Source organism: Carcharhinus amblyrhynchos, chromosome 1 (genome assembly GCF_965287045.1).
Source record: "Carcharhinus amblyrhynchos chromosome 1, sCarAmb.v2.hapA, whole genome shotgun sequence".
Lineage (NCBI taxonomy): Eukaryota > Metazoa > Chordata > Chondrichthyes > Carcharhiniformes > Carcharhinidae > Carcharhinus > Carcharhinus amblyrhynchos.
This window is the reverse complement of record NC_137324.1, coordinates 181,045,362-181,059,677: the sequence shown is the minus strand read 5'-3', so window position 1 is coordinate 181,059,677 and position 14,316 is coordinate 181,045,362. Positions and strand designations below refer to the sequence as shown.

General features: G+C 42.5%; 1 protein-coding gene across 2 annotated transcripts in view; it reads right to left on the bottom strand.

Annotated features, from left to right (window-relative positions):
* Positions 1-14,316, bottom strand: part of slc49a3 (solute carrier family 49 member 3) — a 107,419-nt gene that overhangs the window by 17,682 nt on the left and 75,421 nt on the right. The window contains exon 10 of one of the 2 annotated variants that reach the window (XR_013887925.1): positions 10,350-10,642. Coding sequence is in view for 1 of the 2 variants with exons in the window: in XM_080196426.1 (XP_080052552.1) it covers positions 10,503-10,642 (140 nt within the window). In the remaining variant the exon portion in view is untranslated. Of the gene's footprint in view, positions 1-7,998; positions 10,643-14,316 lie in introns of those variants that run through there. The other variant, XM_080196426.1, reaches the window with a different exon arrangement.

Below are 14,316 nucleotides of genomic sequence, written 5' to 3'. Positions count from 1 at the left end.
TGCGACTCATGCACAAGGACCCCGAGGTCCCTCTGCACTGTCGCCTGCTGCAGTTTTTCGCCACGTAAGTAATAGTCCTTCCTACCATTATTCCTACCAAAGTGGACCACCTCGCACTTGCCAACATTAAATTCCATTTGCCAGTTCCTGGCCCATTCGCCCAGCCTATCTAGATCCTTCTGCAGTCTCTCCACACCCTCCACGCAATTTGCCGTTCCACCAATCTTGGTGTCATCAGCAAACTTCGACACCATACACTTGGTTCCCTCCTCCAGACCATCTATATAAATGGTAAATAGCTGAGGCCCCAGCACCGACCCCTGGGGCACTCCACTAGTCACCATCCTCCAATCCGAATAGCACCCATTAACCCCCACTCTCTGCCTCCTATTTGACAACCAGATATGGCAGCAATGCAAAGCTTGTATCTGATCCATTAGTAGTAGAATTGTTTAGTTCTATCACTTGTGACTTATGCTATTTGGCACACAAGTAGCTTCATCAGGTGATTATCTCATTTTTAGGTATGTCTGGTGCTGTTTCTGGCATGCTCTCCTACCAGCTCCATTGAACCAGGGTTGATCCCTTGCCTTAATAGTAATGTAGAGTGGGTGATATGTTGGGCCATGAGGTTACAGATTATGGATAAATGCAATTCTGCTAGTGGTGGTCCACAGTGCTTCTTGGATGCTCAATCTTGAGTTGGTAGATCTGTTCAAAATCTGTCCCATTTAGCATGGAACTAGTGCCACACAACGGTGGGTATCCTTAATGTGAAGGCCAATCTTTGTCTCCACAAGGTGGTCATTTTTAATGATACTATCATGGACAGATGCATCACATATATTTTTTTCCCCTTGTTGGTTTCCTCACCACCTGCAGCAGATCCAGTCTAGCAGCTATGTCATTTCGGTCCTGAACACAGTAAAAACTCTGACAACACCAGGTTTTAGTCCAACCGATTTATTTGATAATAGACTCACAAGCTTTCGAGGTTTCCCTCTTCATCAGGTGAATGGAGGCCAGGACTCTCCATTCACCTGACGAAGAGGGAAACCTCGAAAGCTTGTGAGTCTATTATCAAATAAATCGGTTGGACTAAAACCTGGTGTTGTCAGACTTTTTACTGTGTTTACGCCAGTCCAACGCCGGCATACCCACATCATTTCGGTCCTGGCCAGCTTGGTCTATACTGGTGCTACTGAGCCATTTAGATATTGAAGTTCCCCACTCATTGTTTCCATGTTAATGATGTTCAATAATGTGGAGGAGGACTGATTCCTCAGCTGCCATGACGGGATTCAAACCTGGGTCTCCCAGAGCATTACCCTTAGTCTCTGGATTACCAGTCCAGTGATAATGCTGCTATGCCACCACCTCCCCCATGTGCCTTGATTTCCAGGTTGCTAAAGAAAATGTGAAAGGAGTAACCGAAGAATTTACCATCAACCACAGGGGAATCGCCAGAAAAGTGGCAAATGTGACATTGTCAATGAAGGGATAGTCTTAGAACACAGACCAATTAGTGTAACAACGGTGGGTAATGTTTTAGAAACAATAGTCAGAGGAAAAATCATTAGGCACTTGGAAGAGTTTGTGTTACTTGAGGAGAATCAGCACAAGTTTTTAAAAAGCGAATCCTTTCAAAGGCTTGACTATTCACATTAAAATTTATGAAGAAACAAGTTTATGAAGGAAATACAGTATATATTGCCTGTGGGGGGAAAAAACTTTATAAAGCTCTTGAAAGTAACAAAAAAGGCTGGTTAACGAAGTGGAGACTCATGGAATAGGAGGGTTAAAGTCAGCTCAGATAAAGAATTGGGTTAAAGATAGAAAAGAGAATTGTGATAAATTTTTTTTTAGTTCACACACAGATTTTACATGTGTTTGTTATTGGAATAGATACACACAGGTATATATCAGTGTGGTATGCAAAACTGTAAAATTACATTTTTGGATGATACTAAATTTGGAGGCAAGGCAAACAGGATGATTTGATTTTGTTGAGGCTTAACCAGACAATACATGGTGACTAATCAAATCTTTTTAAGCTTTTATTACTTGTTAGCAAGGAGATTCATACAGGTAATTATGATTAATTACAGCAAATGAGAAACCAGCAACTTTCTCATCCTTCATTTGCATACTTATTCCACCAGTTTTTTTTGTCCTTTCTTATCCAATAGCATCGGCATACATCAACGTGTCTTTTTTTGTCTTTGTTTCATCTTGTGGCCAAGGCTGGGAATGCAGTGTTTGTAAAACTGACACGGTTACGTTAGTCTCGTTCCTGAATATGCAACCACTGACCACAATGAGGCCTTGTTTGATAAGTTTTTCCGTTCTCACTGAGAGTTGCCTTGCTGCTGTAACTTAATTTCCACAATTTATTATTGTCACATGTATAGGAATACAGTGAAAAGTTTTGTTTCTTGAGCACTATGCAGACAAAACATACTGTACATAGGGAAGGAAAGAATGCAGAATATAATGTTACAGTCACAGCTAGGGTGTAGAGAAAGCTCAACTTAATGCGAGGTAGGTCCATTCAAAAGTCTGATGGCAGCAGGGAAGAAACTGTTTTTGATTCAGTTAATACGTGTCCTCAGACTTTTGTATCTTTTTCCCCAATGGAAGAAGGTGGAAGAGTATGTCTAGCAATCCTTGATCATGCTGGCTGCTTTTCCAAGGCAGCAGGAAGTGTAGACAGTATCAATGTATGGGAGGCTGGTTTGGGTGATGAACTGGGCTTTGCTTATGATCCTTTGTAGTTTCTTATGGTCTTGGACAGAGTAGGAGCCATAGCAAGCCACGATACAGCCAGGAAGAATGCTCTCTATGGTGCATCCATAGAACTTGGTGAGAGTTGTAGCTGACATGCAAAATTTCCAAAATCTCCTGAGAAAGTAGAGTAGAGAGATTCTTCCCACTCAGGACAACAGGACTAGAGGGCACAGCGTCAAGATAAGGGGGGGGGGGGGGCTGCAGTTTAGAACGGAGTTGAGGAGGAACTTCTTCAGTCAAAGAGTGGTGAATCTCTGGAATTCTCTGCCTGTTGAAGTGGTGGAGGCTACCTCGCTAAATATATTTAAGACGCGGGTAGATAGGTTTTTGACAGACCAGGGAATTAAGGGTTGTGGGGAGAAAGCGGGAAAGTGGAACTGAGCCACTTCAGATCAGCCATGATCTTATTGAATGGTGGGGCAGGCTCGAAGGGCTAGATGGCCTACTCCTGCTCCTATTTCTTATGTTCTTATGGAACTGCATCAACAAAAGGACTGACTCTAACAAAATGGATGAAAAAATAAAAAGTAAATCAGTTTGTGAGAAATAAGGCAGAGATCAGAAAAATAAACAACAACCTAATCGGATGTAACCAAAAACAAGCAATAGCTGCTCCAGCAGGAGACTAAATTGAAAGAGCCTGAAATAACTTTAATTGATACTTAAAGCAGAATGTGTACATGAACTAAAGTTGCTCAAGATTTCACCTCCAAACTTGCAATCCGAAGGGAGCAAACAATGTTTTCTCTCTCTCTCCCTCAGACCTGTAATGCACAGCGAAGCTGCACTGTAACTAGGCAAGGAAACAGTCCCATGCTAGATCTGAAAGAATTTCCACAAAATAATAGCAAATTAAAGTGAATTCTGGGAATCCTTCAGAATCCAGGAAAGCTGGATTGACAATCTGTCCATGAAAGCCTAGAAATTCCAGCACAACATACAACTGAAAACACTGACATTTCAAAAGAGAATTGAAACAAATTTTTGATAGTTTTTTTGGGGCTTTGCAGGGAAAGTGCAGGCAGAGTGGGAATAAATGGATATCTCTTTCAAAGAATCAGTACAGGCTTGGTGGGCCAAATGGTCTCATTTTATTTATTAGTGTTACAAGTAGGCTTATAGTAACACTGCAATGAAGTTACTGTGAAAATCCCCTAGTTGGCTGTTCAGGTACATTGAGGGAGAACTTAGTATAGCCAATGTACCCAACCAGCATGTCTTTTGAACTGTGGAAAGAAACTGGAGCAGCCAGAGGAAACTCATGCAAAGAATATACGAACGCCACATAGACAGTGACCCAAGCCAGGAATCGAACCCCCATCCCTGGTGCTGTGAGGCAGCAGTGCTAATCACTGTGTCATCCCTGTGCTGTACTCTGTCTTCCTGTGCTGTACAAAGTCATACTGAGCTGTAAAATAGTTTATCAATTTCTTACTTAGTCCATTGCTTACAGCTATAAGAAAATGATTACAGATAAAACAGCTTCCAAGACTGGAGGCTGTGGAATTGACATTACTGTATTAACACAGTGCGTAATGGGTACAACTGAGTTGGACAATAAGCTATTCAGTGATATTGTCAGAGATGTATCACTTAAAGGCATTTACAAAAAAAATCATTTTTTATCCTATAGTAAGTGGGATATTGAGTGCAGTATCATTCAAAATGACTTGAAAACTTAAAACAAATCTAATTGTCCCTGCTTTTTGTAAAACCAAAGTAAAGAGAATATCTTGAGAAAACCTCACATTCTGATAAACAAGAATAATTACTTGCACCACTCATGACTCCTCAGATACTGAAGGAGTTCAGGCCCAAATGCACAGCATGGTGGCACAGTGATTAGCACTGCTGCCTCACAGGTCCAGGGACCCTGATTCAATTCCTGGCTTGGGTGACTGTCTGTCTGTACGGAGTCTGCATGTTCTCTCCACGTCTGCATGGTTTCCTTCTGGTGCTCTGGTTTCGACCCACATCCCAAAAGATGTGCTGGTTAGGTGCATTTGCTATGCTAAATTTTCCCTCGGTATACCCGAACAGGCACTGGAGTCTGGCAACTAGGGAATTTTCACAGTAATTTCATTACAATGTTAATGTAAGCCTACTTGTGATACTAATAAAAAAAACTTTAAATATTCAGGTTTGGGCTGACAAGCAGCAAATAACATTTGTGTCACGTAAGTGCCAGGCAATGACCAGTGGCATTACCATCTCCAAATCCCCCACTATTAAGATTCTAGGGTTACCATTGAACAGAAAATGAACTGGACTTGCATTATAAACACTGGCTACAAGAGCAGCTCAGAGGCTGGGAATACTATGGTGAGTAACTCACTTCCTGACTCCCCAAAGCCTGTCCACCATCCATAAGGCACAAGTCAGGAGTGTGATAGAATACTCCTCATTTGCCTGGATGAGTGCAGATCCAACAACACTGAAGATGCTTAACATCATTCAGGACAAAGCAGCCTGCTTGATTGGTAACCCATTCACTTCCTTCAACATTCATTCCCTCTATCACCATCGCACAGTGGCAACAGTGCATATCAACAAGATGGACTGCAGCAACTCACCAAGGTTTCTTCAACATCACCTGCCAAACCGATGACCTCTGCCACCTAGCAATACAACAATTATAGGTCTACTGAAACAGTAACAGAAAGCAAAGAGTGGAGGGTGGTGGGGTAAAGGGACGTTTTTCTAGTTGGTAACCAGTGACTAGTGGTGTGCCTCAGGGATCAGTATTGGGACCGCAATTGTTTACGATTTACATAGATGATTTGGAGGCGGGGACTAAGAGTGTGTCAAAATTTGCAGATGACATTAGGATGAGTGAAAGAGCAAAGTGTGCAGAGGACGCTGAAAGTCTGCAAAGGGATATGGATAGCCTGAGTGAGTGGACGAGGGTCTGGCATATGGAGTACAATGTTGGTAAATGTGAGGTCATCCGTTTTGGCAGGAGTAACAGCAAAATGGATTATTATTTAAATAGTAAAAAAATTGCAGCATGCTGCTGTGCTGAGGGACCTGGGTTTGCAGGTGCAGCAAGTAATTAAGAAGGCAAATGGAATTTTGTCCTTCATTGCTAGAGGGATGGAGGTTAAAAACGGCGAGATTATGTTGTAGCTACAGTTTTGGTTTCCTTATTGAGAAAGGATATACTGGCACTGGAAGGGGTGCAGAGGAGATTCACTAGGTTGATTCCAGAGTTGAGCGGGTTGGCTTATGAGACTGAGTAAACTGGGGCTATACTCATTGGCATTCAGAAGAATGAGGGGAGATCTTACAGAAACATATAAGATTGTGAAGGGAATAGATAAGATAGAAGCAGGGAAGCTATTTCCACTGGCGAGTGAAACTAGAACTAGGGGGCATAGCCTCAAAATATGGGGAAGCAGATTTAGAAATGAGTTGAGGAGAACTTCTCACAAAGGGTTGTGAATCTGTAGAATTCCTTGCCCAGTGAAGCAGCAGAGGCTACCTCATTGAATGTTTTTAAGGCAAAGATAGGTACATTTTTGAACAGTAAAGGAATTAAGAGTTATGGTGAGCAGGCAGGTAAATAGAGCCGAGTCCACAAAAAGATCAGCCATGATCTCACTGAATGGCAGAGCAGGCTCGAGAGGCCAGATGGCCTACTGCTGCTCCCAGTTCTTGTGTTCTTACTACCACCTCAAAGTTCCCCTCTAAGTCGGTCACCATTCTGACTTGGAAATATATTGCAATTCCCTCAGTCACTGGGTCAAAACCTGGAACTAAGGCACAGTACTCTTGCCCTAGAGTACTGTGGGTGTACCAACACCATGTGGACTGCAATGGTTCAAGAAAGCAACTCACCAACTTCTCGAAGGCAATTAAGGATGGGCAATAAATGCTGGAGATGCCCACACCTCACGAATGAATAAAAAATAACTGCACTCCCAAAAAAGCTCTATTCTACCCTTTTTCTTACAGATCAAATCCCCAAAAGACAGCATGAAGTTTAGGATCTCCAATTTTGACTTAATCTAACTGATCATATACCTGATTAATTGCTGCTGCTTAACATATACCAATAAATTCCAGGTGGGAGATTTGACAATAGTCTGCATTTAGCACCTTTAATGTAATAAACATCAGTCCAAAGGAAGGTGGGTTAGGTGGATTGGCCATGCTAAATTGTCCCTTAGTGTCATGGAGATTAACGAGGTAAATACGTGGAGTTACGGGATAGGGCCTGATGGGATTGTTGTCAGTGCAGGCTTGATGGGCCAAATGGCTGTCTTTACACTGTCGGGATTCTGCCGACCTGTAATAGCAAATGCAGGAACAATGACTTAATTGCAAGATGTGCAACAACGGGAAAATGGGGACTCCTGCCGTGTCTGAGATACATTGAGATGGGTTGAAATCAGGACTCATAAGCAAAGGTTAAACACAAATTGCTCCAGCTCATACCAAATTTCAGCCTCCATAAACTCATTCTGAAGTTACCAGCATCAACTAAAGCATTGAGAGGGCTAAACATGAAATTGCACATCAATATACTTTAAATGATATCCAAAAAAGACTGCAATCTCTTCCTTTGGTCACTGGCCAACAGCATTCAGTCAGAAAGGAGGCATAGTTCAATCTGCAAGTTCCTTCACAGCCCTAGAAAGAACTTGTACTCATATTGTGTACTTTATAACACATCATTAACAATAAATTACACTAATGTACAGTTACACTCTCACTGTGCAGTATCTAATATGCAAAGTGCAGGTAGTGATAATTCAGGGAGAAAAGTTGCAAGCAAAAAATGGGGTCTTGATTTAACACCTCATGCCAAGGATCTGATGACTGTTTCACTCTTCAGTCACTCAAATCCTAGACTGGAGTTGAATCTACAACTTTCTGACACTGATGAATATTAGTAGCCGAGTCAAGCCAGCAGCTCTGATACAAAAGCAAAATCTCCAGCAAACAATCCACCAAACGCTAAACTAACACGTAGGATATTTGTTAAGTGCCCTCAAATGAAAGCGTAAAATTCACTGTTTGTGTTGGTTCCTTGTTTGTGTTGTAACCAGATCCTTCAATTTTTTAACCATGCATTTTTCAATTACTGTATTCATCAGGGCCAACGCAAGATATTCCTGCGAGGAAACTGGGACTGGTCCTGTAATCAAGATGGTTCTGCTTCATCACCTACTCCGATATTCCTACATCCAGACACGTCAAAACCCTCTGTAGTTTTGCTCTTTCTCACACTCTATAAAAGGTTTGAAAGAGCTGATTTATTATTGTCACATGTATTATCATACAATGAAAAGTATTGTTTCTTGCACACTACACAGACAAAAAAATGTGCAGCTTAGATTGATTGGCCATGCTAAAAATTGCCCCTTAGTGTCCTGAGATGCATAGGTTAGGGGGATTAGTGGATAAAGATGTAGGGCTATGGGGTAGGGCCTGGGTGGGATTGTGATTGGTGCAGACTCGCTGGGCTAAATGGCCTCTTTCTGCACTGTAGGGTTTCTATGTTCTAAAACGTACCATTCATAGAGAAGGAAAGGAGACAGTGCAGAATGTAGTGTTACAGTCATAACTAGAGTGTAGAGAAAGATCAACTTAATGCAAGGTAGGGCCATTCAAAAGTCTGACAGCAGTAGGGAAGAAGCTGTTCTTGAGTTGGTTGGCACATAACCTCAGACTTTTCTTTTTCCCAAAGAAGGTAGAAGTGAGTATATCTGGTGTGTGTGTGGGGGGCCTTAATTATTTGCTTTGCTGAAGCAGCAGGAAGTGTAGACAGAGTCAATGAATGGGAGGCTGGTTTGCGTGATGGATTGGGCTATATTCACGACTTTTTGTAGCTCCTTGCGGTCTTGGGCAGAGCAGGAGCCATACCAAGCTGTGATACAACCAGAAAGAATACTTTCTATCGTGCATCTGTAAAAGTTAGTGAGCGTCGTAAGGGACATGTCAAATTTCCTTGTCTTCTGAGAAAATAAAGGCATTGGTGGGCTTTCTTAACCATAGTGTCAGCATGGGGGAACCAGGACAGGTTGTTGGTGATCTGGACACCTAAACACTTGACGTTCTTGACCATTTCTACTTCGTCCCCGGTGATGTAGACAGGAGCATGTTCTCTTCGACACTTCCTGAAGTTGATGACAATCTCCTTCATTTTGTTGACATTGAGGGAGAGATTATTGTCGCTGCACCAGTTCACCAAATTCTCTGATTACTAAGAAGCGTGAAAGTTAGCGCAGAACAACTTCAGGATATCTTCCATCCCCTTCTTGTTGGTGTTGTTCCAGCAGTCTATTTCTGTGGGAGATTTTCATGTGGTCTACCTTTTGCTGAGGGCTGAAACAGCAAATCCTTAGGAGATAGGTTTTTGCCATTAGTGACATTATGGGTTGTTGTTTTTGGCTTTGGCTCCTGTTGCCAAGTTGATGTAGCCACTGATCATCAGAGTAATATTGTCCGACCCAAAAATGGTGCTGTCATTTCCCACTTTTGCCAGCTGGTCATATTTGCAAGCATCCTGGAAGCAAAAGCCTTGGGTGTCCTGCTGGTCAGCTGACTCCAGCTACTTCAACAAGGTCACTGGGGATGTGACTGTCTCCCATCACACAGTCGTGCCCAAACCACCTTTGATTGGTGCTGACCAACTTGGGAGCTCAGTCTTTGGTGGGACTGCCACATTGAGGTTTTTTGTCCAGCCAGGCCATACCATAAGGCATAGAGACAGTGAAGATGAAAATTATTGAGCTTCTTGACAGCTGTTACATCTTCACAACCATGCAGCAAGATGGTGAGAACACAAGCCTTATAAACAAAGGAGCCCAACCACCAAGCTACCCTCTCCATTCCTGCTACATTTGAAGCCTGTGCATTTTTGCAGACTGCCCAGGGTGACAGGACTCGCTCACATGCTGACAAGAATCAGTAGAGGTGTCTTCTTGCAAAATGTACTAGTTAGTTGCTAATTCATTCACTACTAGTTTATTTTAGCATATTTTTCTCCTGCTCACTAGTGCGTTTTCAAAATTGTGGCAATTTTCCTTCCACATTTGCTGCTTTATTGAAGTTAAATTACCTCCTATTGAACAGTATTTCATGAATGTACACAACACTCCCCACCATGCACACAATTGGCAATTATGTGAGAAGCATTTACCTTAGAATGTAATATTCACTGATGGATGATCAGTAACCAGCAACAGTTGTTGGCAGTTATTCAAACTGGGAGGTCCCCGAATTACAGAATCTCTACAGTGCAGAAGGAGGCCATTTGATCCACTGAACCTGCATCAACAACAATCCCACTGAGGTCCTATCCCCATAACCGCACATATTTATCCTGCTAAGTCCCTTGATGTTCCCCTAATATTAAGGGTCAATTTAGCATGGGTCAATTCTGCACATTTTTGGACTGTGGGAGGCAAATTGGGCACTCGTTTCACTTACAGATCAAATGACCATTTTCATTTTCGTAAGGTCTGGCTTTCCTAGTTATAATACATTTTTTTATTCTTTACATATTCAAAATATGTAAAAAAGAGTAAATTAGAAAAATCAAAGATAAAAAATACCTGGAAATTAAAGTGTGCTTCAGTGTCCGTTAGTTTAAAACAGGAAGACAGGCAGATAGACACATAATATAAAACATCTCAAAATATTTTAAAAATAAAATGGCTTTTCTGGCTTCTTGGAAACAGGCATGGTCCGTGTAAATGTGCAGTCACTCAGTCAGTTGCAGCTCCCTGCAGCAGAGCAGAGGAAACATCTTCATCTTCAGCACTGACTCGCCGGTACTCTGTGTGGAACAAGAGTGCAAAGCAGCAAGCCTCCAAACTACAGATAGCAGCCAACACCAACGTGGGAACTAATAAATCAAGAATATATTATTATTATTGCATCAATAAGCTATTATACATACAATGGAATATTTCATGTCGTAGGTCTGAAACAATCAGTGTCCATTTGCAGCAAGACCTGGATAACATTCAGGTTTGGGTTGATAAGTAATCACCGTGCCACGTGTAGTGGGAAATCACCACCATCCACAACGGAGAATCTATCCATTCCCCATAACGTTCAACATTAACATCACTCAATATCCCATTGACCAGAAATATAACTGGGTCAGCCGCATAAATACTGTTGGCTACAAGAGCAGGTCACAGGCTGGGAATTTCACATGAATCAGTGCATGAACATTAGTGTCTGAGTGAGCACATATGGGTGAGAGTGAGTGAGGTTGTGTGAATGAGCCAGAGAGCACATGAGAGACAGAGAGCAAGCGAGAGACAGAGACTGAGTGAGTGAGTGGATGACAAGAAGAACTTTAAGAATGAACGGAACACACACACACCTGCCCTTTCTCCTTCAACCGATCCACAAAGCAGACCAGGTGAGGAGGAGAACACTGGACAAAGGCAGCCCACCTCATTCATTCACAGACCCACACACAAGTCAAAAATGTGATGGCATACTCCCTACTTGCTTGGATGGGTGCAGCTCCAACATCCAGGACAAAGTAGCCCGCTTGAGCCACAAACATCCATTCCCTCTACCACTGATGCTCAGTAGCATCAATGTAGACTGTCTACAAGGCGCACTGCAGAAATTTACCTTAGACAGCACCTTCCAAACCCACAACCACTTCCATGTAGAAGGAACAGAGCAGCGGATACATTGGACTATCACCTCCAAGTTCCCTTGCAAGCCACTCATCATCCTGATTTGAAATATATCACCGTTCCTTTGCAGTCATAGAATCTTTGAATCCCTACAGTGCAGGGGGAGGACATACGGCCCAGTGAGCCTGCACCAACACTAATCCCACCTAGGTTCTATCCCTGTGTTCCCATATATTTACCTTCTTAATCCCCCTGACACTAGGGAAATTTTGCATGGTCAATCCACCTAGTCCACAAATCTTTGGACTGTGGGAGGAAACCAGAATACCAGGAAGAAACCCAGTAGCCATGGGAAGAATGTGCAAACTCCACTCAGAGAGTGACCCAAGGCCAGATTTGAACCCGGGTCCCTGGTACTGTGAAAATGATGGACAGGCTTTGGGAAATCAAAAGGTGAGTTGCAGTATTCCTAGCCTTTGACCTGCTCTTCTGGCCACTGTGTTTACATGGTGAGTCCAGTTGAGTTTCTGGTCAATGGTAACTCCATGGCTGTTGACAGTAAGGGATTCAGCAATGGTTACTCCGTTGAAAGTCAAGGGGTGGTGGTTAGAGTGTCTCTTATTGGTGATGATCATTGCCTGGCATTTGTGTGGCACCAGTGTTACTTGCCACTTCCCATTCCAAGCCTGAATATTTTCCAGATCTTGCTGCATTGGAACATGGCACATACAAGGTTAGCATTAGTTAAACCCAACTCCTTAGCTTGGTACCAGTCACCATTCCTTCCCTGGTGATCAGGATTTGGGGCCAAGTCTGTCTCCCTAGGTTTGCTTCTTCAAAAAGACAAAAACGGTTTCCTAGGTTAGCTCAGCTCTTTGGCACTTTTAAAGGTCATTTTTATTAATTAATCATTTTCCTTAAATCATCAATTTATTGCCTTAACATTTTCTTTTTGAAATTCATATTTAATGTTGCACTAAGCCTTATCTTTGTGAAATTTGCTTGTTGACCCTTTTGAATGAAAAGCTTGGATAAACCTAGTCTAGAAAGTGCACTGAAACTTGTCAAGGGTGCATCGACAGTATCTTCCAAACCAACAATCTACCATCTAAAAGGACAAAGGCAACATTGGGAAAGACTCTTTGATCTGTTGGAAACGTGTTGGTCTTCCAGTGTAAAGAGTTGTCCCGACTGGCTGTTAGAGGTTGTTATATCCCAATACATGATGTGGAGATGCCGGCGTTGGACTGGGGTAAACACAGTAAAAAGTCTGACAACACCAGGTTTCAGTCCAACCGATTTATTTGATAGTAAATTCATTAGCTTGAGGTTTCCCTCTTTGTCAGGTGAATGGAGAGTTCTGGCCTCAGACAGAGCATATAAAGCACAGACAGTTTACAGATTACTGATTAGAATGCGAATCTTTACACCTAACCTGCTGTTCAAGTCCTAAAGTGGCCGACAACGTGAGTGGAAGGAGCACTGATCACTGGTTAAAGAGATGGCCCTGGCGAGATGTTCGTCTTCATCAATGATATGTTGAAGACTCCGGAGAAGATGGCGTAGCTTCTCCGCTCCAGGGAAGTACTGGACAACGAAGGGTACTCTGTCCACCGTGTCCCGTGTTTGTCTTCTGAGGAGATCGGTGCGGTTTTTTGCTGTGCTTTATATGCTCTGTCTGAGGCCAGAACTCTCCATTCACCTGACGAAGAGGGAAACCTCGAAAGCTAGTGAGTTTACTATCAAATAAATCAGCTGGACTTAAATCTGGTGTTGTCAGACTTTTTACTGTGTATATCCCAATGCCCCAGGACTATATGCTGGGGAACGCACTAAAGCTTAGGGCACAGCCACAGAGGCAAATTGAGGAAGATCGCTGTCTAAGACCTTTCAACCGAAGGTAACTGAGGGGAGTGGAATTGTATCAAACATCCTCGGGACATATGAATCACATTGAATGTATACAGTGAACATTACATGAATCACAATAGTATTGAACCACCTCAGAGTGTAACTTGCTCGAGGGAGACAAATTAAGCACCATTTGAAGTGACCAATTTGAAATGTCTAATTTTTTGGATTGTGCTGAAGCTCCTCAGGCTGCAACACGCTCCCTGTAGGAAACCTGAATATTATTGCAGTTTGTATATTATTCATTTTGAAATGTTTGTAAATTCTTTCAGATATTTTATCAATGAAGTATACTTTTGCAAAAAAGCAGACACATAGGGACACCATCACTTAAAAGTTCTCTTCCAAGTCACACACCATCCTGACTTACAAGTTCTAGTTTATGGACTATGTTAATATTTTGGATGTAGTGTTGAGATTAAAGTTTAACTGTTAAAAATGGGGTAAATGCAATGAAAGCATCTTATAGTCTATTATACTTAAAAGGTTGAAGCTATGTTGATTTAAGGGGTTCATAGCTAGGAAGGTAAGAGCAATAAGGTAAGAGGACAGCGGTATGGTGGTTAGCATTCCTGCCTCATAGCACCCGAAATCCAAGTTCAATTCTGGCCACTGGGTCACTGTCTGTGTGCAGTCTGGACATAAGAACATAAGAAATAGGAGCAGGAGTAGGCCATCTGGCCCTTCGCGCCTGCCCCGCCATTCAATAAGATCATGGCTGATCTGAAGTGGATCAGTTCCACTTTCCCGCTTTCTCCCCATAACCCTTAATTCCCCTGTCCATCAGAAACCTATCTACCTGTGACTTAAATATATTTAGCGAGGTAGCATCCACCACTTCAACGGGCAGAGAATTCCAGAGATTCACCACCCTTTGACTGAAGAAGTTCCTCCTCAACTCTGATCTAAACTGTCCCACCCCCTTATCTTGAGGCTGTGCCCTCTAGTCCTGCTGTCCTTTCTGAGCAGGAAGAATCTCTCTACCTCTACCCTATCCATCCCCTTC